Source organism: Vicia villosa, unplaced genomic scaffold (genome assembly GCF_029867415.1).
Source record: "Vicia villosa cultivar HV-30 ecotype Madison, WI unplaced genomic scaffold, Vvil1.0 ctg.000426F_1_1, whole genome shotgun sequence".
NCBI lineage: Eukaryota > Viridiplantae > Streptophyta > Magnoliopsida > Fabales > Fabaceae > Vicia > Vicia villosa.
In genome coordinates this window covers 695,691-721,282 of record NW_026705203.1, presented here as the reverse complement: position 1 = coordinate 721,282, position 25,592 = coordinate 695,691, and the positions used below count along the sequence as shown (strand labels likewise).

Sequence of the window (25,592 nt, the reverse complement as noted above, 5' to 3'; positions counted from 1 at the left end):
TTAGCTTAAACATATGCAACCTGCATAACACCATATAAAGCATGTCATGACATTTGCCAAGACATTAAACACCCAGGTAAGTTTTACCACAAATGAAGCCAACATGAAAACATCTACAATTATAATAAGATTAGCATTCGAGACACATGTCCTAGGATCAATCTAGTCGATCCTGTAAGTTACCAAATTTTGTACTCTTGGAAGACTAGCAGTTATTTTTCAAAAATCACTGGTAAACACATAACATATAATAAACTATATTTCATCTACTGTCGATGTGTATAAGAATTTAAAGAACAAAATATTGGTAAGTCATAATAAGTCTATTTCTTGTGACTTAGAAATCTATTTCACGATCCATATGTGCGTTTTAGTAAACGGTAGTGCCTCGAAATATTTCAAGGTTCATAAGGGATTGCGTCAAGGGAATCCGTTGTCCCCATTCCTTTTTGTTTTAGCTATGGAAGGATTGACTTCTTTAGTTAGGAAATCAGTTGAGGTGGGAGATTTCAAACCTTTCAAGTACGGCGAAGAGGAGTTCGTTGACATCCTTTAATTTGTGGATGATACTATTATTCTAGGGGATTCTTCTAGTGATAATCTTTGGAGAATGAAAGTCATATTGAGAGGCTTCGAGCTTGTTTCGGGCTTGAAAATCAATTTCTCCAAATGCAACGTATCTGGTGTGCACATAGGTGATTGACTCTTGAATTCAACTACATCTTTTCTTGGTTATAAAAAAGGTGATATCCCACTTTCTTTTCTTGGTATTGTGGTGGGAGCGAATCCTAGAAGGAAGAAGGTGTGGTCAAAAGTGATCAATAACATCAAGAATAGACTTTCATCTTGGAGGGGTAGAAACGTCTCTATTAGTGGTAGAGTGACGCTTATAAATGTGGTTCTTAATGCAATTCCTTTATATACTCTCTCTTTCTACAAAGCGCCGGTCAAGGTTATTCAAGATATTAGAAGTATTCTTAGCAATTTCTTCTGGAGTGGTAATATGAACAAAAGAAGCATCCATTGGGTTAAATGGGAAAAAATTTGCAAACCCAAAGAGAAAGGAGGTCTAGGTGTTAGAGATGTGGGTGAAATGAATAAAGCTCTTCTTCTCAAATGGAAATGGAGGATTTAAAAGGAAGATAACAATATTTGAGTAGTTTCTTGAGGTTGAGATATCTTGATCCGAAATTGAAGGTGCAAGCATCTTGTAGAGAAGTTCTTAATCTGGATGACTCTATTTGGAGGAGGGATATAATTAATAACAATGTCAAGGTGGATTTTAGTGAAGTAGGTTTCTCTAGTTGTGTTTAGTGCAAATCGAAGAAGGGTAACCAAATTATGTTTTGGTATAGTTTATGGTTGGGAGATCAAACTTTTCGCAAAAAATTATCGGATTTGTTCGACCTTTCAACCAATAAATTATGTACTGTTGAGGATTCTTTTTCTTGGGACAATAAGGTCTTTTCATTGGCCTTCTGACAAGTTTCTTGGGCCGGCTTTTACAACAGTTGTTGCTGCCGGTTTCCACACCAGTTCCGCGCTTTTCAAGCAGTGGAATCACTTGCAGTGCATGCTGCCAGCGGCAGTCCCTGCCCACGAAGGAAGTGACGAGTTCGACTGGAACTTGATTTCGGACGGGAGATTTACGTTTGCAAGTATTTCTATTTTGGTATCTGAGTTTAAGGACTTAGTGTTGATGCTGCATACGGTTAGCTTGTTGAAGGTTATGTGGAAGTTGAAAGTCCCGCCTAAGATCAAGATATTCGTTTGGAGGTTGCTCATTTCTAGAATGCCTACTAAAGATCAATTAATTAGTAGAGGAGTTACCAACATCTCCACAAATCATATTTGTGAGTTTTGTAAAATTCATCCGGAAACTTTGAATAATTTGTTTTTCCTCTATCAAGTTTTGAAAATAATTTGGGAATGGATCTTTTCTTGGTTGGGGAATGACATTCATATTACTTTAGAGGACTTGATGGACTTCGGGTCTATTCAAGAGAACATGAAGAATGCAAATGTTAGGAATAAGTTCAATACCATTTAGATTGCTACAACTTGGAGTCTTTGGCTTATGAGAAATGCCATGATTTTTGAGAATGTTTCTTATTCATTTGTTGTGGTATGTTCTAATGTGTTGTTCTTGTCTTGGAGATGGTTAGCTTGTAGTAATCCCTCGTCTTTATCTAGCTTCTACGATTGGTACAAGTTACCATTGGTTTGTTTTACCGATTTGTAACGTTGTTTGTGTTGTAAGGGTTGCACCACTAGTGCGGTTTTTTATTGCAATTGCAATTGGTTTGTTTTACCAATTTGTTCATGTTGCTTTTGTTGGATCAAATAAATCTATTTTTTCCTATTTATTCTAAGGAAAAAAATTCAACAATCAATTATCTAAAACCACTGAACTATTTGTATCTTGTTGAATAAAAAAAATGTCGATATTGAATAAGAATTTCATCATCTAATTGTTTTCAAATGAGACAATTTAAGTCTCGATGACTTTTTATATTGAAAACAAGTCTCGTTTTTTATTTGAAAAGACATTTATTTTATAACTTTTTAGGCTCGATAAAATTCAGTTAAATAATTTTAAAAGAAAATAGTTTAAGGTAGAATTTACTATTTTGGCAAAAAAAAATTATATAAATGTTAATTCGACATAAACTTTTAAAATTTTGTTCAAGTGTTTTTTTTTATTATTTTAAATGAAACATATTTATATTCTTCTTATGATTGGACAAAAATGATGAGAGAGAAAATTGGGGACTCTCTCCCTTCTCTCTAGATTTTTCAGTTTCTTTTGTATTTGTGATATGGAGTGGCATCGATCTGGTAGGAAGGTATTCAGAGGATTAGCACCTAAATGGGACTGCTTCCTATTTGGAGAGAGACAATCGAAATTCGGAGTAAATCTCACTTCATTTTATTTTTCGTCTTTTCCGGATAGATGTAAGGCAATCGATATGTTCAAGCTTTTTGGATGTGTTGGGGAGGTGGTGGAGGTGGTGATACCTCTTAGACGGAATAAATTCAGGAAACAGTTCGGTTTTGCTAGATTCAAAGAAGTGGTAGATGAGAGAATGGTGGCAGTGAGGCTGGACAACATTTTGATAGATGGGGTTAAAATACATGCAAATCAACCTAGGTTTCAAAGAAATGGGAGGAAGGAGAGTTTTGTTGTGAAACAGAAGAAGGTGGAGGGTATTAAGGAGGTTAACTCGGGTGTCTTAAATCGTTGGGTGGAGAAGTCTAAGACTTTTGCGGATGTGGTGCAAGGGGGAAGTAAGAAGGAAGAACCAACATCGAAGGAGTTTTCTTTCGAATATCCTTCTGGCATGGAGCTAAAGAACAAATGGAAGAAGGCTTTCGTCGGTGAAGTCTTGTTCCCTGGTGAATCTTATAACATCCAGACACATCTAGAAATTGAAGGTTTCTTTTCGGTGAAGGTCTTTCCGATGGGAGCAAACCTATGTATTTTAGAGGAGATGGAGGAAGGGTTTATTAAAGAATTAATAAAGGAAGGTAAATGGTGGTGGAAACAGTGGTTCAAATCTATTAAACCTTGGTAGGAAAAAGATATTGAAGAGGCAAGGGTAGTATGGATCCGAGTTTATGGTGTGCCTTGCCATGCTTGGAGCAATGATTTTTTTGTTTCCTTAGCAAACAGACTGGGTGGGTATATTTGTTTGGATGAAAACACGATGACTGGGAGTAACATGGATAATGCTCGGTTCATGATCAGGGTCAATTCTAGGTTCAATCTACCTGAGTCTCTGAAAGTTGTAATAGATGGGATTCCTTTCACCCTAAATCTTCGAGAAGAATCATATGGCCCTTTAAGGATCAACGCCCAGAAAGTTCCTGCTCAGGTTATGGAATCATCATCTTCGTCGAGTTTCGAGGGATCTATTAATGAAGAGAATAGGGATGAAGAAGAAGTTAACACGAAAGCTATTCTTGGCTCAAAGATGGGATCGGAGAACTCTGTTGAAGATGAAGAGTAAGCTTTGAATCGTATAGAGGAGGCGGCGGCTGTCAAGTTCATAGCTTCTAGAGTCTTTTCAGAATTATCAGAAAGTTCTGACAACTTTATGGAGGGAGAACCAAAAGCGAAAAAGGCTGATGAGAACTTTGATAGCGCTATTCAAGCCTGTTTGGAAGATAAAAGGAAGAAATTGGTTGGTGACCAACAGTTATTGGATGTATCTTCTGATTATTCTGTACCTGAGGTAGGGGAGAAGGTAGGGGAGATATATGGTGATGAGTCGGTTCAGAAAGTGGAGGAAACTACAAAGATTTCAGAGCGTGTTTTGGGGAACGAAGTGGCAGACGGAACTAGGGCTACAAGTGATCTTTTTTTATCTATCAATAAAGGTTTTTGTGTGGGTGGGCCAAGTGGTAATGACCCGGGTAGACCCAACAAATCTTTTAAAAAGAAGGTGCATATGGTGTTAAATGTGGGCCAGCCTCAGAAAGCGTTTAATAAAAAACGAGTTTTTAAGAGCAGTTATCCCTCTTCTCTTTCTGTTGTTTCGCCTTCCCCAGTGGGTGTTTTGGACCCAATTAATTTAAACGAAGGTTTACAACCTGATAATTATGATATTATTAGGTGTAATTCAAAACTTTTAGAAAATTTTGGCTCAGTAGGTGAAAGTAGATTGGAAAAAGCTCTAATTAAAATTGGAGTGGTGACAGGTGGGGCTTCAAAAGATGGAATGAAAAAATCAGGTGGTTTTCAGGCAGAGGATATAAAAAAGATGGAAGGCAAGAAGGTGCAATTAAATTGTTTCAAATGATAATTGGGAGCTTTAACATAAGAGGAAGAGGTAGTAGCATCACAAGGAAGCGGATAAGGAGTATTATCAATAAAGGAAGGGTGGATTTTTTTCTAATTCAAGAAACTAAAATGGAGGAGATTTCAGTTTCTTTGGCTAGAAGATTTTGGGGAAATGATGATTTTGCGTTCTCCTTCTCAGCCTCTGTTGGAACGGCGGGCGGTTTGATATCTCTTTGGCGAAAGTCGGAAGTGGGAGTTTTGGCTAGTTTTCGTGGTGAAGGTTACCTTGGTTCGAAAGTGACTTGGAAAGGAGGTATTGTTTACATTGTTAATGTTTATTCTCCTAGTTCTTTGGCGTTAAAGAGATTGTTGTGGTCTAGGCTTTTAGGGTTGAAAAACACTTTTGATGATGGAGAGTGGATTTTTGGAGGAGATTTTAATGCGGTAAAGAATCGGAGCGAAAGAGTGGGGCGTTCTTTAAGGAGTGGTAACGGTAGATGGAGGTTATTCTCGAACTTCATTGATGATAGTGGTTTAATAGATGTTTCTTGTAGAGGAAAGAAATATAGTTGTTATAGTGGGGATGGCAAATCCAAGAGTAGGATCGATAGATTCCTAGTCTCGGATAATACTATTCAATCGTGGGGAATCGTTGGTCAATTAATAGGAAATAGGGATGTTTCCAATCATTGCCCGATTTGGTTATTAGGCGACAAGGAAGATTGGGGTCCTAAGACTTTTAATTTTACAATGAGTGGTTTTCTGATAAAAACTTTTTATCTTTTGTGGAGGAGGAATGGAAGGGGTTGGATGTTATTGGAAGAGGAGACTATGTTTTGAAGGAGAAGCTTCGTTTAATCAAAGATAGGTTGAGATGGTGGAATATCAACATCTTTGGGAAGGTGGATTTGGAGGTGGACGAGGGAGTTAGAATTCTAAATGATTAGGATGATAGGGAAATGTGGGATGAGGAGATTCACCTTAATAAAATAAAGGCGTCTAGGAAAATTTGGCTTAACTTAAAGGTTAAGGAGAACATGTTGATTCAAAATTCTAGGCTAAAGTGGTTAAATGATGGAGATTCTAATAGTAGATTTTTTCATCGTGTAATGAAGGAAAGAAGGAGTAAGAAATATATTGGCTCTTTGAACACTCCGAATGGTATGGTTACCGCGGTGGGAGATGTTAAGGAAGCGGTTAAAGGGCATTTTGATCTTAAATTTAAGGAGGAGTGAATTGATAGGCCTTTAGTGGACGACGTCTTTGTTCAATCGGTGAGTTTGGAAGATAGTTTATCTTTGGAGGTCCCTTTTATGATGGAGGAGATTAAAGAGGCGGTGTGGAGTTGTGATGGTTCTAAAAGTATGGGCCTGGATGGTATTTCTCTCCTTTTTTTCAAGAAGTGTTGGTCTTTTGTTAAAGAGGATGTGGTTTCTTGTTTTAATTCTTTTTATTCCGGAACGGTTTTTTCTAAGGCTATTACATCCTCTTTCCTAACGCTTGTTCCTAAAAAAGACAATCCGTTAGACCTTGATGATTATCGCCCAATTTGTTTGGTGGGAAACATATACAAGATGATTTCTAAATTGTTGGCTAGCCGTATAAAGAGGGTTCTCTCTTCGATAATATCTAATTCACAAAGTGCGTTTGTTCCGGAGAGACAAATGCTAGATGGGGTGATTGTGGCTAATGAGATTGTTGATTTAGCTAGTAAGAAAGGAAAAGAGTGTCTTCTTTTTAAGGTTGATTTTTAAAAGGCTTATGATAATGTGAGTTGGAATTTTCTTAAGTACATGATGAGAAGGATGGGTTTTTGGATGTTGTGGATGAGGTGTATGGAGTTACTAATTTTTTCAAGTAAGATGTCGGTGTTAGTTAATGGTAGTCCCACAAAAGAATTCGGAGTGGAGAAGGGTTTAAGGCAAGGAGATCCAATCTCTACTTTCCTTTTTGTCATTGTAGCGGAAGGGCTAAGGGCGTTAGTCGGGAAATCGGTAGAAAATGGTGACTTTATTGGTTTCAATGTGAACGATAGATGTGAGATAGATATTCTTCAATTTGCGGATGATACTCTTTTAATAGGAGATGGGATTTGGAAGCATCTTTGGGCGATTAAAACGGTGTTGAGGGGTTTCGAGATGGTGTCCGGTCTTAGAACCAATTTTCATAAAAGCAAGTTGATAGGCATTAATATCAATCCGCATGTTTTGGAGGTGGCTACTAATTTTCTTTCTTGTTCATCGGAGGACAAACAATTCAAATTTCTCAGTATAATGATCGGTGCTAATCCTAGAAGGCTTTCCTCTTGGAAGCCCTTGGTGGACAAAGTGAGGAGGAAGTTAAATTCTTGGAAAGGGCGTTGGCTTAGTTTTGGGGGGAGGATCACTCTTTTAAAATCGGTTTTAAGTAGCATGGCAATTTTCACTCTCTCTTTCTATAAAGCTCCAAAAAGGATTATAGAGGAATTAAACAAGTTGCAAAGTAATTTCTTATGGGGCGGCTCGGAGGAGAATAGGAAAATGCATTGGGTGGGTTGGAAGGACTTGTGTATTCCGGTCGAAAAGGGTGGTCTTGGCCTTAAAAATTTAGAAGTGTTCAACAAGGCGCTTCTTTTGAAGTGGAATTGGAGAATTTTTGGGGCTTCGGATTCTTATGGTTTCGGATTTTGAAGGTGAGATATGTGGATGTCAAGTTGAGAGCATCTTTTTGTTCTCACACTATTTTTCCGGAGTGGTCTTCTTCAGTGTGGTGGAGGGATATTACTTCTTTGGAGTCTAAAATCCCGACAGAGTTTTTTGCTAACAATTGTTTTTTTCATGTAGGTAATGGTGGTTCTATATCATTTTGGCATGCTAGATGGTTGAAAGAGGGAATTTTAAAAGATTTATTTCCTCTTCTTTATAGCAATTCTCTTTTGAAAGAAGTTTCAATTGGTGCGATGGGGGGATGGAAGGAGAATAGTTGGCGTTGGAATGATTTTGGCATTGTGACTAATTCTTTTTTGGACATGGAGCATCCAGCCAATGCAGTTATGGGAGCAGTCTCTGGCGGTGAAGGTTTTGTGTTGAGGACGGGTGCTGTTGGTGACCAAACAGGAGTCATAACAGCAGGTGAGGAGTCCGCGGAAGATTTATTCCATGCTGATGCTGGGACCGGGTATCTGGCTGGGCAGGCAACGCTCATTCAGTGTGGGTTGGCGGATTTGGCGAGGATATTCTTTTGTCGGCTAAATTATGTCCGGTTCAGCAGGATTCAGCAGCTTGGACCCATGAGAAAGAAGGAATTTTTTCGGTCTCCTCTTGTTATTCCATTCTGAACGGTAGTTTTATTCCTATCGGTCCGGCTAATCGCTTTGATACGGTCTTTAAAGATGTGTGGAAGGTGGAGGCTCCGCTAAAGGTTATAGCTTTTGGTTGGCGTTGTTTCCTCAATAAAATTCCAACCAAAGATTAACTCTTGAAGAGAGGCATTTTGGATGATTCTTCGTGTACGGATTGTGTCCTATGTGGGGAGGCTCATGAAACATTGAATCATTCCTTTTTCCGTTGTCGGAACGTCATTATTGTTTGGAAGAAGATGGCTGATTGGATAGGTGTGAACCATATTTGTTTTGAAGATATGAAGGAGAGTTTTTGGTATTGGAGTAATTCTTGTAGATTCAAGAAAGTCAAAAAAGGGAAGGAGGGAACTATTTGGCTCGCAATTCTTTGGAGTATTTGGTTGAGAAGGAATGACATTGTTTTTAACAACTCGTCTTGGAACTCTAGAGACGTAGTGTGGAGTTGTAAAGCTCTTGTTTGGAGGTGGTCGTTTATCGAGAAAATTATGCGTGTCAATTGTAATTTCTATGAGTTTAGCAATAACCCATTGTTTTTACTAAAATAAATAAGATCCGCTATTAAACTAAATTTATATTTTAGAGCCACATTTTATGCTATAGAAATAATAGAAAATTTCTTTAGCCACCTCCCTATGGGGGTCACCCCCAGCGAAAATCCCAAAATACCCCTGCTTCGGAAATGAACTTCCGAAGCGCTTTTTTTTAAAAAAATTTCCACAATTCGGAAGTGCATCTCCGAAAACACCTCATGGGGGGTGTCTTCGGAGATTAACTTCCGAAAACACCTCATGGGGGGTGAATTCGGAAATGAACTTCCGAATTATGCATAAACTGTGTTTTTTTTAATGTTTTTTCTTAAACTGTCTCGCATTTTAATTAAACACAAACGCCAAATAAAATAAGCAACAGATAAACTGAAAATACTAAAATGATAAATCCAATCCAAAAACATTGTGCGAAAGATACAATCTGAAATCAAAACAAAACAAAACAAAGCACATCAAACAAAACAAAAACACGTTATTCTGCCCAACGAGCGTTACAAAATACACATCAAACAAAACAAAACCACGTTATTCTGCCCGACGAGCGAACTCCTCTGAATGAAGATAATGATACCAATCCTCATCCCACTCAGTCTCAAAACCATCAGCGTTGATCATGACTCTCACGCCTGAAGACTGAGCCTGCACGTCCGAGCCATGGACCCCTAGGGTACGAGAAGCAGAACCAGTCAAAACCTTCTTCTTCTCCTTCACCTCCTTCACTCCGCAAGAGCACGAGGTTGAAGAACCCTTTCTTCCCATAGCGCCACCCATTCCTGCGTAAAAATGAAGAAAGAAAGGTCCATGAGACCTCCTTTTATAAAAGAAGAAAGGGGACAAAAACGCTTGGGAAACGGACAAGTCATTAAAGAACAAAGACGTTGGAAACCAGCGACACGCCGTCAAAGAAGTCAGAACGCATGCACACAAACTTCAAAGAAACAGGCACAATAAACAAAGGCGTTAAAAATAAAGTACTTGCAAATTAAAACGGACACTCCCTACCCTGTCTAGCCGACGCAGTCTGGGTCTCCATACCATGTCTAATGCGTGCTGGTTGGTTGCCTGACACGTTCCTGTAAACAATTGAAATCGATTAATATGCGAGACAAAATAAAAAACTAAAAAATTTGAACTTCTGATACAATTCGGAAGTTCATTTCCGAAAACTGGGATGGAGGTGTTTTCGGAAATGAACTTCCGAAACATCCCTGCGATGGAGTTTTCTGCAACTTCCATGGCAGACCCCTAAATCAAACATAAAACCAATTCAAAAAGCTTCTAAACAACCTAAATACTACTAACAACCAGTCCATATATCATTTATGCAATTGAAACCCTAAATAACATGCATTTGAATAATGAATCTAACAAATTTAAAACTTACAAATTGAGTGATTTGTGGGCTTTTGAATGTTGTATAGCAATGTGATTGGAGCCTTGATGCAGCCTTGGAAGTGTGTTTGCACAAATTTTCGCCTTTGCTTGTTTTTGATTTGAGTTAGGGTAAATGAATGGGGGAGGGGGAGTGTTTTGATAAATCTGCAGAACGCGCAGTATTTCGGAAGTGAACTTCCGAAATGCTGTTTTCGGAAATGAACTTCCGAAATAAGACAATTTTTTTAAAAAAAAGGCGTTTTCGGAGATGCATCTCCGAAAACACCTTTTTCTTGCATTTCGTAAATGCATTTCCGAAGTCAGGGGTAGTATGAGGTTTTCACCAGAGGTGGACTAAAAGGTAGGGAGGTTGGCAAAGAAATTTTCAAATAATAAGACTAAATATCCTATAATACTAAAATCTAATGTAAACGGATATATTTTTAAATTTGGTTTCGAGTCCCGTATGTAGATTCGTTGGATTATTCTTGTAGTGCAGGTTTGTTAGTTAATAATTTAAAACTAGGTTTTCTTTATTTGCCTTTTAAGGTTACTCAGTCATTACCTTTTAATGCGTGTGCTGATAGGAACATATTCAATGTGTGTTCTTATTAATTGGAACGCTTGAAATACTAATATAGTAGACATTTAAACCTATACATCAAAACTATGAAATTCAATGTACAAACTCAAACTGTGATAGGAAAATAATGTAAAAGAAATTTGAACATATTCAATGTGCAAACTCAAACGGTGTAATATCATTCCTCACATCGTTTCAAATCTTTCAATCATTAATATCTGTCTTAATTTAATTCAAATATCCAAAAATGAATGGGTGCAATATTCATCCCCTGACAGCAAAAGATGAATCAGATATCTCTTTCCTTATACAAAGATTTGTGCGTTAATGCAGATATTAAAATTTCAAAATAAATAACACCTTTTCTAAGCCACTCTTCTCATCAAACCAAAAACCAATTAACGTAAGATATAGTTTGCTACTCTTAGTTTGTTCCATGGCATCCGAATCCTCTAGCATCTCAGTCACTTCACAAAATCATGGTGATTCTTCCAAGAAGGAGATTGAACAAGGTCAATCTTCAAAATCTGATTCCAACATGCCTATTGATTTTGTGAAGCTGTCGAAAGATGATTCGGTTGACGGGTCAAAGGTGCAAGCGCACAATTTTTTTAGCCATATTCAAGTTGGTGGTTCGTCATCTCATTCTCCTAATACTGAAAATGAAATTAAAGGCGAGAAAACAACTGAAGAGAAGAATTCGGCGTCAAAGGTATCTTATGCATGCAAATTTTGCAAGAGAGAATTCCCCACTTTACAAGCGTTGGGAGGGCACCAGAACGCCCATAAGGCAGAACGTGCTTTAGAAAGGCAACGTGAACAAAGGTATATAAATAATGCTTTAGGGTTAGGGCAAACTCACTTGAACCCTACTTACTTTCGTTATCCTAGTTCTCATTCACCTTATGGATCACTCGGGGTTAGAATGGATTCGAGGATTCAAAAACCATCTTTTTATAGCCCTAGGGTTACACCAAATAATTTTGCGTATAGTCATGGTGGTGCTGGTGGTGTGTGTTTGAGAAATAGTATGGAAGGCAGTAGCAGGGTTGGAGTTCAAGGTCTTAGTGGTGCAACTTCTTCAAGGACTGAAAATGGTGCAAATAATAAAATTGCTGCTTTTCTAAAACTTGGAGAGTCTTCTAAAGATGTTGGCACAAGCTCAAACTCAATCATAGAGAAGAATTTCTTTGTGGATGCTGCTCCTATCAAAGATGAAACACCAAAGTTCAACACTGAAGATGAACCTTCAGATTCTGAATCTTCAGGGCTTGATTTGACACTTAAGCTTTGAATACATTTCGTTATTGTGTTTCCATATTTTGATTGCTATGCCCTCGAGTTGAAGTTATGGCATGGTGTTTATTTCTTTTTGTTATGTCAAACTATTTTGAATTCATTTAATTTTTGGTGTGGTTTTGAATAAGTTTTGTGTAAGTCAAGCTTAAGAGTTATTAATTTAATGTGATTTCTTAAATCTTGTTTAGATTACTAACTTGATAAATTACGTTATTTTTCTTAATCATATTAATGCGGTTTAATTTGTTATTTAAAATATTGTGATATTTAAAATAAAAACAGAAGTGTTTGTAATTTTCATTTTGTGAAACTTACTACGATCATGTTAACAAAATATCACTTTTCTCGATCCATTTATTTCAACAAAAAAAGCTCATAATTTATTTGTTTTTAATCGGTAAGTATGGAATTCATTAATCCAAAATTTATAACAACCACATTTTATGCACTTATCACTTGTATTAAACTTCGGTGGTTTACTTTCCATGCATCAAGCAAATCATGCATGTATTTTAGAGATTAATTATTATGTAGTGTCATTTTGAAAAAAGTTTTACACATGAATTTAAGGTGGAGGAAGAAATCTTTTAAAGATTTAGGAAAACATATGTAGGTTAAGTACACTACAACACGGAAGGACTTTAAAAGCGCTTAAAAGCGTTGTGAAAGGCAGCGCTGGCAAAGGTTACAAAAGCGCTTCAAAAAGCGCTCTAGTAGGCCCCCCCTATAAGAGCGCTTTTCTGGAAAAAGCGCTCTGGTAGGCCCCCCTATAAGAGCGCTTTCCTGGAAAAAGCGCTCTCGTATCCCCCCCTTTAAGAGCGCTTTTTCCAGAAAAGCGCTCTTATAGCCCCCCCTTGTGATAGTAAAAAATAAAAAAAACGCAACATACGAAAGCGCTTTTGGAAAAGCGATCTCATAAGGGGGGCTTTAAGAGCGCTTTTTCCATAAAAAGCGCTCTTAAAGCCCCCCCTATAAGAGCGCTTTTCCAAAAGCGCTTTCGTATGTTGCGTTTTTTTATTTATTTTTTATGCTTTTTTTATTAATCTTTGGCAGCGCTTTTACTAAGAAGCGCTTTAGTAGGTGGACCTTTAAGAGCGCTTTTTAAAAGCGCTGTCGTTGCTAAATGAGGTATTTTAATGTGCAGCCTGTAATTTAATCCTCCCAGTCGACCTGTAATATTTTCGACCTGTAATATGTTTTCAACCTGTAATATTTTCGACCTGTAATTTATTTTCAACGATATTATTTCAGCCATCAGTAAGACAATATATATACTAATATAATACCATTATAATACCATTATAATATCCAAAATTATATATATACATCATTACAACATCAATAATATTATAGTTCAAATCGACACAAATCCTACATGAAAAATTGCTTAATATAAAATTGACACAAATCCTCTTTTATTTCTTCCAACTTAAGTTTCGGGTACCCAGCAGCACGGAATTCGTCAAGGTACTACAAAACAAAAACATAATATGAATGATATATTTAGTTAAATGTAATAAATTATATGAAATTATCTTAAGTTATAAATTCATACCGTGAGCGGAATCTCTAATTGATTTGCCTGAAGGATTTCTTTCATAAACCTCAATACAAAGTATCCGCAATCGTAACTGTTTCGCTGTTGTGGACACTACATAGAAAAACAAATAAGATTCTATAGTTGTCTTGTTTTATCAAGTAGCATAAATTTATTATAAGCAAAATTGTGAAAAATAATGTACCTGCACTTGGATCCAAGTAATGTTGTTAGATTTACTTCGGGATACCTGTGCGTCCCGTTGACTTCGGAACACTTGTATTGATCTAATTAACAAATATATAAAAGCATATGTTTAGATCAATCCCACAAATAAGTAAATATATAAATATACACGAATATATATTTAGAACGATTGAACTTACAAATCAACGATGTCCTTCATTGCCGGATAATTGGTCCATTCACCATTTACCGAATTCAGATAATACACGACTTCCCTTATAGGGTTGATAGCAAGCAGCAACCAGTGTGCTCTATAAATTAAAACAATAGGTTATATGAAAATTTTGCTATACACAAAAGAAACAGAGATTAGATGAACAAAGAATGAGAAACTAACCCTACTGGTCGGGTATTATACGCCCAAAGATGCAGACTTTCTGTATTGCCGGTGGACATGAATCTATCGACTAAGCGCTGTCTAACTGATTCCGGTTCCGAAGCAATTGTCATTCCGCTGTAATGGGCGGAAGACACGAAACGGAATCTGTTAGACAATGGATTCCCGCGCAACACTCTGTCATACAACAACCTTAAATAAAAACATAATAAACATTAGATTATTTTCATTGAAATGTGTAAATAAATTATATTGTGGGACTAATTAAATAATATATCGGATGAGTGAATATTACCGGATGTATGAGTGCATGTTACTGACGCCTAGTTGATTATGCCTAAAAATCTCCTCCAAGTCCTCAATTGTAATAAGTGACTTGAATTCAATACCGAAGACACTTTCATCCATATCGATTTCGCGTAAAGAACCATCCTTCAAATCGGACATATCAACCATTGTTGCGAGCGTCGACCGGTATCGAGCCACAAAAGCACCGCCTTTTTTTGCCGCTGGCTTCGGAGGAGCAGTGGGTGGTACGGTACGAACTTGCTGCGTCACTTGTTGTGACTCCCGAGCGGATGCCTAAAAATCATATAAGTTAGGTAAAATATAAAATCATGCAGATTTAGATTCAGATTAATTAAAAACACTTTAAATGTACCTCTTTTAGTGATGCAACAGACTCCTCCTCCTGTAAAATCCCTTTACCCTTAATTGCGGGTTTTATAGGAGCAGTCTAAAATTAAAATGTAAAAAATAATTAATAAACGGTTTAGAATTGACATTCGAAAACTAAATGATTCATAATCGTTTTCAATATACCTCATCACTAATGGTAATGAGCTCCGAGGGCCATGCAACAAATGATCCTATTGCATCTCGCAGCAATGTCGTCTCTGAGACCATGTCAGGTACCGGTAGCATCGCATCATGATCTACTACAACATCCACCGATACTTTCAGGTGTCCATCCGGTAGCGGTCTATGGTGAAGTAAATCTCCCAAAGTGTTGTGCACTTTTCCCTTGCCAACTAGTCGATAATTCGGTTCCGATAAGTATAGTTGGCAAGATGAAATGCCCTAAACCAATAGTAAATATAAAGTCATTATTATTAATAAAATAGAACAATTTATCCGGAAAAAAAATTATAATTACCTCGGGAAATTTCCTTTGATAGTTGATACTAGCCTTATCACTAGTTTCTTTCACCGATGAAGTGTTGCACTTTTCTCTCATATACATCTCTTTATCTCTTTGCAATTCAGAGACTTGTGCTTGCAATTCCTGCAACTTTTGCAACACTTCTTCATTGGTAGGATTTCTTCTCCTAGGACTCTTGTAAAAAGAGGTTGGAGTCACACCATGACCCTTACCCCTCACCCGACCGGGATACTCAGGAGCATCTAGTGCTCTACTAAGTACGCTCCCCTCACCGGTGGATGCCGATTGCGACAAGGTCTCCTGTAATTCATTTACATTTCAATAATTATCAGTGGAGATAAAAAATCATTTATATATTAAAAAACCTTTGATTTAATTAAAGACACAGTATTATACTTACACATTCAGTAAAAACTCTCTGAACTTCGGGATCGACAGCTTGATTCTTGCCCACACGAGCTTCCCTCCACAACACATGTACAGGAAGTGAGGTTTCCTCACTTTTAGTCTCCTCTAACTATGCATTGACACAAATGATAAAATCGTCAAATAAAACACATTTAGACAATTAATTAAAACGCATTTCTATTTACTTACAATTTTATCCTCTAAGCGTGCATATCCCAAACGCCCTTTTTTGTATGGATAAGCGGGTTTTGATGCTCTCGCGCTATTTGTGACACTCCTTTTCCGAAAATGTTCATCTCTTTGCTTTACAAACTCAACCCAATCTTCTTCATTAATGAAGATCTCATACTTTTTTGGCCGTCCCGGCGCCTCTTCAAGAAAGTTTCCATCTTTATCCTTAAGATAGTTATTTGTCAAAAAAGCTTTCCACCCTCTATATCTTTTTCCGGCCAAACCAAGTATGTAGCGTTTACGCTCATCTGATATGTCAAAAGTCCTCTGCAAAAAAACATACGCATAGTGTGTTAGTATAAGTAATTTAAACAATTTATCATCAAGATAATAACAACAACCATATATGGTATATACCTGAAGCTCGTCCCAAATCGCGTCTTTTTTCTCGTCCAACGCTTTGCTTTTCAGATTCCATTTAGTTACGGAGACTGGAATATGCATACGAACAAGTGTACCAATGTAGCTTGTCAACTTTGCAGAATTAGGACCAATTGGTTGGTTTTCAGAATTCCATTCCAAATGGTATACTAATCCTTGGTCTCTATGTCGAATGATTCCCTTCATAATGGTGATGCCTCGTGCAACTTCTTTTGATGATGTATCAGGTGGAGCATTTGTATCCGGAGCACCTCTTTCTTGAGCATCTCTTTCTTGTGAGTTTTCTTGTGAGTTTTCAGGTGGAGCATCTCTATCCGGAGCCATTTAACCTGTATCAAACAAACTAAAGCACATTAGTACACTATTAATAAGCTAACAATCTATACAAGTCAAATGGAAGTCAAACCATGCATGTACAAGTGTATCGGAAACGAAATCGGTACAAATCAAAATAAGCGTCAAAAAAGAAAGTTGTCGGAATTGAACGAAATTTACATGGCTATGGTAAAACGTCCCCACGGACTCAAAAATAAAGTCGGTTTTCCGAAATTCAGACCCTAAGCCCGACTTTTGATTACGGGCAGAAGCAAAACCGATAAAAAAACAGTCCCGAAATGTAAAGATAAATGCATGAGCAGCTCCGGAAAGTCGACAAACGGATACATGGTTCAAAAGTTATGTACAAAACGAGAATATGCACCAAAATTGAATAAGTACTATACTATTGAATAAAACAATCGGTACAAATTGAATAAAACAAATTAGTCGGAATATGTATACTATTACCTTTATCACTAACGTCTCTTTCTTTTCTTGGTAGGATTGTGTTCTACGCGTCTCTTAACAACGCGGACGGTTGGATTGATCCAAATACCCTCATTATGATCATTTCTAGTACAAGATTCATTCTCATTTTGATCGTTTCTTGTACAAGATTCAATGCCAACACCAATATCACCTTGTTCTTCAATGTTTTCATCAACTATTTTGTTAGATAAAAGCACTATATACCATTTCGTACTTGTCGGATCATTGACATAGAACACTTGTTTAGCTTGAGAGGCTAGAATGAAAGGCTCATCTTTGTACCCTACCCTATTGAGATCCACTTGCAAAAATCCTGACTTATCCATTCGTATGCCACTATTATTTTCAACCCACTTGCAACCAAATACAGGAATCTGAAACTTCGCGTAATCAAACACCAAAATGCGCTCGATAACCCCAAAATATGACAAATTTGCAAATTTCGGATTTAAGTCATTCGCACTTGATATGTGCATTGCTTCAGCTACCAAGGTAACACCACTATTTTGCATAGTACTTTTATCATCCTGTTCTTTGGTATAAAATGTGTATCCATTAATAGCGTATGCGCTATAAGAAAGCACAATTACAGTTGGACCATAGGCTAAACATCTCAACCTTTCTGTTACTGAAGCAGGATCTGAACGATACTTTGAATAAATATGATCCCTAAACCACGGTATGAAACTTCGATTGTGCTCTCGTACTATCCAGTTCTCATTTCTATTTGGATTTAACCCTCGGAGAACAACCTTGTGCATTTCAACATACGGCTCAACCTCAATCTCATTGTGCAGAACATACAAGTGCGCTTGATCCCGTTCGACCATTGATACTGTCACAACTTTATTTCCAATTAGCCTTTTTCCTTCTTTTTTTTCGACAATATGAGATTTGGGGAGTCCAATTGATTGAACATTTGACAGATATTCAGTACAAAACTCAACCGCTTCTTCAACAACATATCGTTCGGCAATACAACCCTCCGGTCGACTTCTGTTTTTCACGTACCCTTTTAATATTTTCATATAACGTTCAGCAGGGTACATCCATCTCATATAAGCTGGTCCGCACAATTGTGTCTCTTTCACAAGATGAACGACTAGATGAACCATTATGTCAAAAAACGAGGGAGGGAAATACATTTCAAGATCACATAAAGTAACAACTATCTCTTTTTGCAATGTTGGTAAGATCGCGGGATCGACCACCTTACTGCAAATTGACCTGAAGAAGAAACACAGCTTAGTTATTGCGCTTCTTACTTTTTCTGGCAGAATAGAACGTATACCTATTGGTAAAAAATGTTCCATTATAACATGACAATCATGCGTCTTCAAACTCTTTAACTTGAGGTCTTTCATGGACACAAGTCTTCTAATATCTGAAGAGGAGCCTTCTGGAACTTTAACTTCACTGAGGAACTTACACAATGTTTTCTTCTCCTTTCTAGATAGAGTGTAAACAGCAGGTGGCAGATATGTTCGTCTTCCTTTCGTCACGGGTCCCAATTCAGTTCTCATTCCCATGTTTACCATGTCCTTCCTTATGTTAAGGCCATCCTTAGACTTTCCTTGTATATTGAGTAACGTACCTATGACGCTGTCAAATACATTTTTTTCAATATGCATAACATCCAGGAAATGTCTTACGTACAACGACTTCCAATATGGAAGTTCAAAAAAAATTGACTTCTTCTTCCACCCACCCTTGACAAGTGAATGTGCAAAAGGCTTGCCAAACTGAGTGCTCACATCTTTCACCTTTTCAAAAATTTGATCACCTGACAAAAAAGGCGGGGCTGTACCATGTTCGGCCTTTCCGTTGAATGCTTTTCTCCACCCACGGTAGTGATGATTAGAATTTAAGAATCTACGATGGCCGAGAAAGACATTCTTCTGACAAAGCTCCAATCGTGTCGTATCAGTTTCATCTTCACAAACGGGACACGCCTTTTGACCTTTATTGCTGTACCCGGATAGATTTCCGTATGCTGGAAAATCATTAATTGTTCCAAACAACATCGCCCTCAAGTTGAAACTTTCCTTCCTATACCCATCGTAAACCTCCACACCGTTGTCCCACAAAAACTTTAAATCTTCGATTAAGGGTGCCAAGTATACGTCTATGTCATTCCCTGGTTGTTTAGGCCCAGAAATTAGCATAGATAACATCATGTACTTACGCTTCATACATAGCCACGGAGGTAGGTTATAGATCATAAGAATCACAGGCCATGTGCTATGCGAGATACTTTGAATACCATGCGGGTTCATTCCATCAGTAGACAATGACAACCGAAGGTTTCTTGCTTCTTTTCCAAATTCAGGATAATCAGTGTCAACTTTCATCCATTGTGGTGAGTCTGCCGGATGTCGCAACTTTCCATCAATAATTCTTTCATCTGCATGCCAAGTCAAGTGTCTTGAATCGGTCTCACTACGATACATGCGTCTAAATCTCGGAATTATAGGAAAATACCATAAGACTTTAGCAGGAGACAACTTTTTCTTATATCGAGGGGCACCACATTTAGGACACTCATTCAACGCTGCATACTCGTTTCGAAACAAAACGCAATCGTTTGGACATGCATGTAGCTTATCATAGCTCATGCCAATAGAGGACAACATCTTTTTGGCTTCATACGTTCGATTAGGAAGAACATTATCCTCTGGTAGCATATCTTTCATAAGGGCTAATAACTCTGTGAAACTTTTATCCGACCATCCATTGTCCGCCTTTAAGTTGTACAACTTTAACACCGCAGACAATCTTGTGAATTTTGAACAACCATCATACAACGGTTTCTCTGCATCGCTTACCAACCTCTCAAACATTTTGGGACAATCCGCAAGATCTTCTTCAAGCGCTTCTGCAATCTCTTCGACTCGATCGCAATCGTATGTGTCTGTGCAATCGTCGTTTGAAGCATACTTCCTATTACAACTCGACTCAGCCCTCCTGTTACTTTTCTCACCATGCATTGTCCAACATGTATAACTTCTATCAATTCCAAACTGTAGCAAATGGGATGCCAACTTATTCCCGTCAACCTTACCCCCATAACAGCAACCTAAGCAAGGACACGGCATTCGAAGCGGGTCAACGAATTCATTGGAGTGCGCAACCGCAAACTCAACGAATTCCCATACCCCTTTCTCGTACTCTTTCGACAATCGGTTTGAATTCATCCATGTCTTATCCATGTCTTAATTAAGCTAAACAAATGCTTCTTGGTTTCTCTATCAGGTGTTAGAACAAGATTTGTTCTGATCAATTATCTTAGTTTTGATGATAACAATAATATGAATTTTGCTTAAGATAATATGGTACTCTAATCCAATGCAATTTCCTTTTCAGGAAATATATAAAGAGTATGCATAATTCAGCGCTCAGAAGCTTTGTCTCAAGGGTTCAGCATGCAACATCAGAACATGGTCTGGCAAGACATCAGAAGATGGTCGAAGCAGAATCAGAACATGGGTCTATGGAAGCATCAGAAGAACATGAGATCAGAAGCACTGAAGTTCTGATGGTATCACGCTCAGAAGCACTTCAAGGTCAGAAGATCAGAAGATGCTTTGCACCAAGCTGTTTGACTCTGATGATATTCAAACGTTGTATTCACAAACATCAGATCAGAAGGAAGTACAAGTGGCAAGCTACGCTGATTGACAAAAGGAACGTTAAAAGCTATTATAGGCAACGTCAGTAGACACAGCGTGAACAAGGCTCGAGGTAGTTGACAAAAGCGTATAACATTAAATGCGATGCTGTACGGAACACGCAAAGCATTAAATGCACTCAACGGTCATCTTCTCCAACGCCTATAAATATGAAGTTCTGATGAGAAGCAAGGTTAACGATTCTGCACAAAACAACTCATATTAACTTGCTGAAACTCTGTTCTACTCAAAGCTCAGAATCTTCATCTTCATCAAAGCTCACTACATTGCTGTTGTAATATATTAGTGAGATTAAGCTTAAACGTTAAGAGAAATATCACAGTTTGTGATTATAGCTTTTAAGAAGCAATTGTAATACTCTTAGAATTGATTACATTAAGTTGTAAGGAACTAGAGTGATCGTGTGGATCAGAATACTCTAGGAAGTCTTAGAGGTTATCTAAGCAGGTTGTAACTAGAGTGATCGTGTGGATCAGAATACTCTAGAAAGTCTTAGAGGGTATCTAAGCAGTTGTTCCTGGAGTGATCAGTGTGTGATCAGAAGACTCTGGAAGACTTAGTTGCTGACTAAGTGGAAAACCATTGTAATCCGTGCGATTAGTGGATTAAATCCTCAGTTGAGGTAAATCATCTCTGCGGGGGTGGAGTGGAGTAGTTTAGTTAACAACGAACCAGGATAAAAATAACTGTGCAATTTATTTTTATCTGTCCAGTTTTTAAAGCTACACTTATTCAAACCCCCCCTTTCTAAGTGTTTTTCTATCCTTCAATTGGCATCAGAGCGCCGGTTCTAAGGTGCAAGCACTTAACCGTGTTTAGAAAAGATTCAGGAAGAGAAAAACGCTTCAGTAAAAGATGGCTGATGAAACGGCAAAGTCTACACCTGCATCTACATCTGGCTCTACTGAGCAACACAACGGTAACAATGGTTATACTAGACCGCCGGTATTTGATGGTGAAAACTTTGAATACTGGAAAGATAAACTGGAAAGTTACTTTCTTGGTCTAGATGGTGATCTATGGGATCTTCTGATGGATGGTTACAAACATCCAGTAAATGCCAGTGGCGTAAAGCTGACAAGGCAAGAAATGAACGATGATCAGAAGAAGCTTTTCAGGAATTATCATAAATGCAGAACTGTTTTGCTGAATGCTATCTCTCATGCTGAGTATGAGAAGATATCTAACAGGGAAACGGCTTATGACATATATGAGTCCTTGAAAATGACTCATGAAGGAAATGCTCAAGTCAAGGAGACTAAAGCTCTCGCTTTAATCCAGAAGTATGAAGCCTTCAAGATGGAGGATGATGAAGACATTGAAAAGATGTTTTCAAGATTTCAAACTCTTACTGCTGGATTGAGAGTTCTTGACAAGGGATACACCAAGGCTGATCACGTAAAGAAGATCATCAGAAGCTTACCCAGAAGATGGGGTCCTATGGTGACTGCATTCAAGATTGCAAAGAATCTGAATGAAGTTTCTCTGGAAGAGCTTATCAGTGCCTTGAGAAGCCATGAAATAGAGCTGGACGCAAATGAGCCTCAAAAGAAAGGTAAGTCTATTGCATTAAAATCCAATATCAAGAAATGCACTAACGCTTTTCAGGCTAGAGAAGAAGATCCTGAAGAATCAGAATCTGAAGAAGAAGATGAACTGTCCTTGATCTCCAGAAGGCTAAATCAACTCTGGAAGAACAAGCAAAGGAAGTTCAGAGGCGTCAGAAGTTCAAAGAAATTTGAACGTGGAGAATCTTCTGATGACAGAAGATTTGACAAGAAGAAGGTCATGTGCTATGAATGCAATGATCCTGGACACTTCAAGAACGAATGTCCAAAACTTCAGAAGGAAAATCCCAAGAAGAAGTTTCATAAGAAGAATGGTCTTATGGCAACCTGGGATGAGTCAGAAGATGATTCAGACTCTGAAGATGAGCAGGCTAACTGTGCGCTGATGGCGACAGAAGATGACGGATCAGAATCTACATCAGAATCAGATTCTGAAGAGGTATTTTCTGAACTTACTAGAGATGAGTTAGTTTCCGGTCTAACAGAACTTCTGGAATTCAAGTCTCAGATTAGTCTCAAATACAAAAAGCTGAAAAAGCTATTTGAATTTGAAACAAAGAAGCTTGAGTTGGAGAATTCTGAATTAAAAGAAAAACTTTTAAAATTATCCAATAATGTTGGATCTCCTTCTGATTCAGAAAAATCCACTCCTAGTCTAAACCATATTCTGAAAGAATATGATTTAAGTTTCAGGAAGTTCTTATCTAGAAGTATTGGCAATAGTCAGCTAGCTTCTATGATATATGCTCTGTCTGGAAACAAAAGAGTTGGCATTGGTTTTGAGGGTGAAACCCCATACAAACTTGAACCTGTTGATGAAATGAAATTCACATACAAGCCATTGTATGATCAGTTCAAGTATGGCCACTCCCATGATATTAGGCACACTTCACATGCTCAAAGTTTTCACATAACACACACCAAAAAGCATGTGACACAACCTAGGAAATATCATGAAACTCACATTAAAAATTATCATGCTGTTCCTCCTATTGCTTACAATGTTAAACCCAAGTTCAATCAGAACTTGAGAAAATCTAACAAGAAAGGACCCAAGAAAATGTGGGTACCTAAGGATAAGATTATTCCTATTGCAGATATCCTTGGCTGCAAAAAGGACAAAGCACAACATGTCATGGTACCTGGACTCTGGATGCTCACGACACATGACAGGAAGAAGGTCTATGTTCCAAGACCTGGTGCTTAAGTCTGGAGGAGAAGTCAAGTTTGGAGGAGATCAGAAGGGCAAGATAATTGGCTCTGGAACTATAAAGTCTGGTAACTCTCCTTCCATTTCTAATGTACTTCTTGTAGAAGGATTAACACATAACCTCTTATCTATCAGTCAATTGAGTGACAATGGTTATGATATAATCTTTAATCAAAAGTCTTGCAAGGCTGTAAATCAGAAGGATGGCTCAATCCTATTTACAGGCAAGAGGAAGAACAACATTTATAAGACAAATCTGCAAGATCTTATGAGTCAGAAGGTGACTTGTCTTATGTCTGTTTCTGAAGAGCAGTGGGTCTGGCACAGAAGATTAGGTCATGCTAGTTTGAGAAAGATTTCTCAGATTAACAAACTGGATCTTGTCAGAGGACTCCCTAATCTGAAATTCAAATCAGATGCTCTTTGTGAAGCATGTCAGAAGGGCAAGTTCTCCAAACCTGCATTCAAGTCCAAGAATGTTGTTTCTACCTCAAGGCCATTAGAACTCTTGCACATTGATCTGTTTGGCCCAGTCAAAACAGCATCTGTCAGAGGGAAGAAATATGGATTAGTCATCGTAGATGATTATAGCCGCTGGACGTGGGTAAAATTCTTGAAACACAAGGATGAGACTCATTCAGTGTTCTTTGATTTCTGCATTCAGATTCAATCTGAAAAAGAGTGTAAAATCATAAAGGTCAGAATTGATCATGGTGGTGAATTTGAGAACAGATCCTTTGAAGAATTCTTCAAAGAAAATGGTATTGCCCATGATTTCTCTTGTCCTAGAACTCCACAGCAAAATGGAGTTGTAGAACGAAAGAATAGGACTCTGCAAGAAATGGCCAGAACCATGATCAACGAAACCAATATGGCTAAGCATTTCTGGGCAGAAGCAATAAACACTGCATGCTATATTCAGAATAGAATCTCTATCAGACCTATTCTAAATAAGACTCCTTATGAATTGTGGAAGAATAAAAAGCCCAACATTTCATATTTCCATCCTTTTGGATGTGTATGCTTTATTCTGAACACTAAAGATCATCTTGGTAAGTTTGATTCCAAAGCACAAAAATGTTTCCTTCTTGGATATTCTGAACGCTCAAAAGGCTACAGAGTATACAATACTGAAACATTGGTTGTGGAAGAATCAATCAATATCAGGTTTGATGATAAGCTTGGTTCTGAAAAACCAAAGCAGTTTGATAATTTTGCAGATTGTGATATTGATATATCAGAAGTTGTTGAGCCAAGAAGCAACGCATCAGAAGCAGAGCTTCTCAGAAGCAAAGAATCTGAAGATCAAGTATCAGCTTCTCTGGAGAATCTAAGCATTTCTGAAGAACCATCTGTCAGAAGATCATCCAGACTCATCTCTGGTCATTCAGAAGATGTCATTCTTGGAAAGAAGGATGATCCAATCAGAACAAGAGCATTCCTTAAGAACAATGCAGACTGTCAATTAGGTCTTGTATCTTTGATCGAGCCAACTTCTGTTGATCATGCTCTAGAAGATCCAGACTGGATAATTGCTATGCAAGAAGAACTGAATCAGTTTACAAGGAATGATGTTTGGGATCTTGTTCCTAGACCAGATGGATTCAATATAATAGGTACAAAATGGGTCTTTAGAAACAAGCTCAGTGAGAAAGGTGAAGTAGTAAGGAACAAAGCCAGACTGGTGGCTCAGGGTTATAGTCAGCAAGAAGGGATTGACTATACAGAAACCTTTGCACCAGTGGCCAGGTTAGAATCTATTCGTCTATTAATTTCATTTGCCACTCAACATAACATCACTCTCTATCAGATGGATGTTAAAAGTGCCTTCTTAAATGGTTATATAGATGAAGAAGTTTATGTCCATCAACCTCCTGGTTTTGAAGACTCTATGTCTCCTAATCATGTTTTTAAACTAAAGAAATCGTTGTATGGATTGAAACAAGCTCCCAGAGCTTGGTATGAACGCTTAAGTTCTTTCCTTCTGGATAATGGTTTCACTAGAGGAAAAGTGGACACTACTCTCTTTTGTAAAACCTTTAAAAGGGATACTTTAATTTGTCAAATATATGTAGATGATATTATTTTT

General features: G+C 37.8%; 1 protein-coding gene across 1 annotated transcript; it reads left to right on the top strand.

Annotated features, from left to right (window-relative positions):
• The first annotated feature begins 11,064 nt into the window (after positions 1-11,064).
• On the top strand, positions 11,065-11,922 carry LOC131628161 (zinc finger protein GIS3-like). The gene has a single exon (XM_058899027.1). It carries the CDS (start codon positions 11,065-11,067, stop codon positions 11,920-11,922), a length of 858 nt encoding a protein of 285 aa, XP_058755010.1.
• Positions 11,923-25,592: the final 13,670 nt, after the last annotated feature.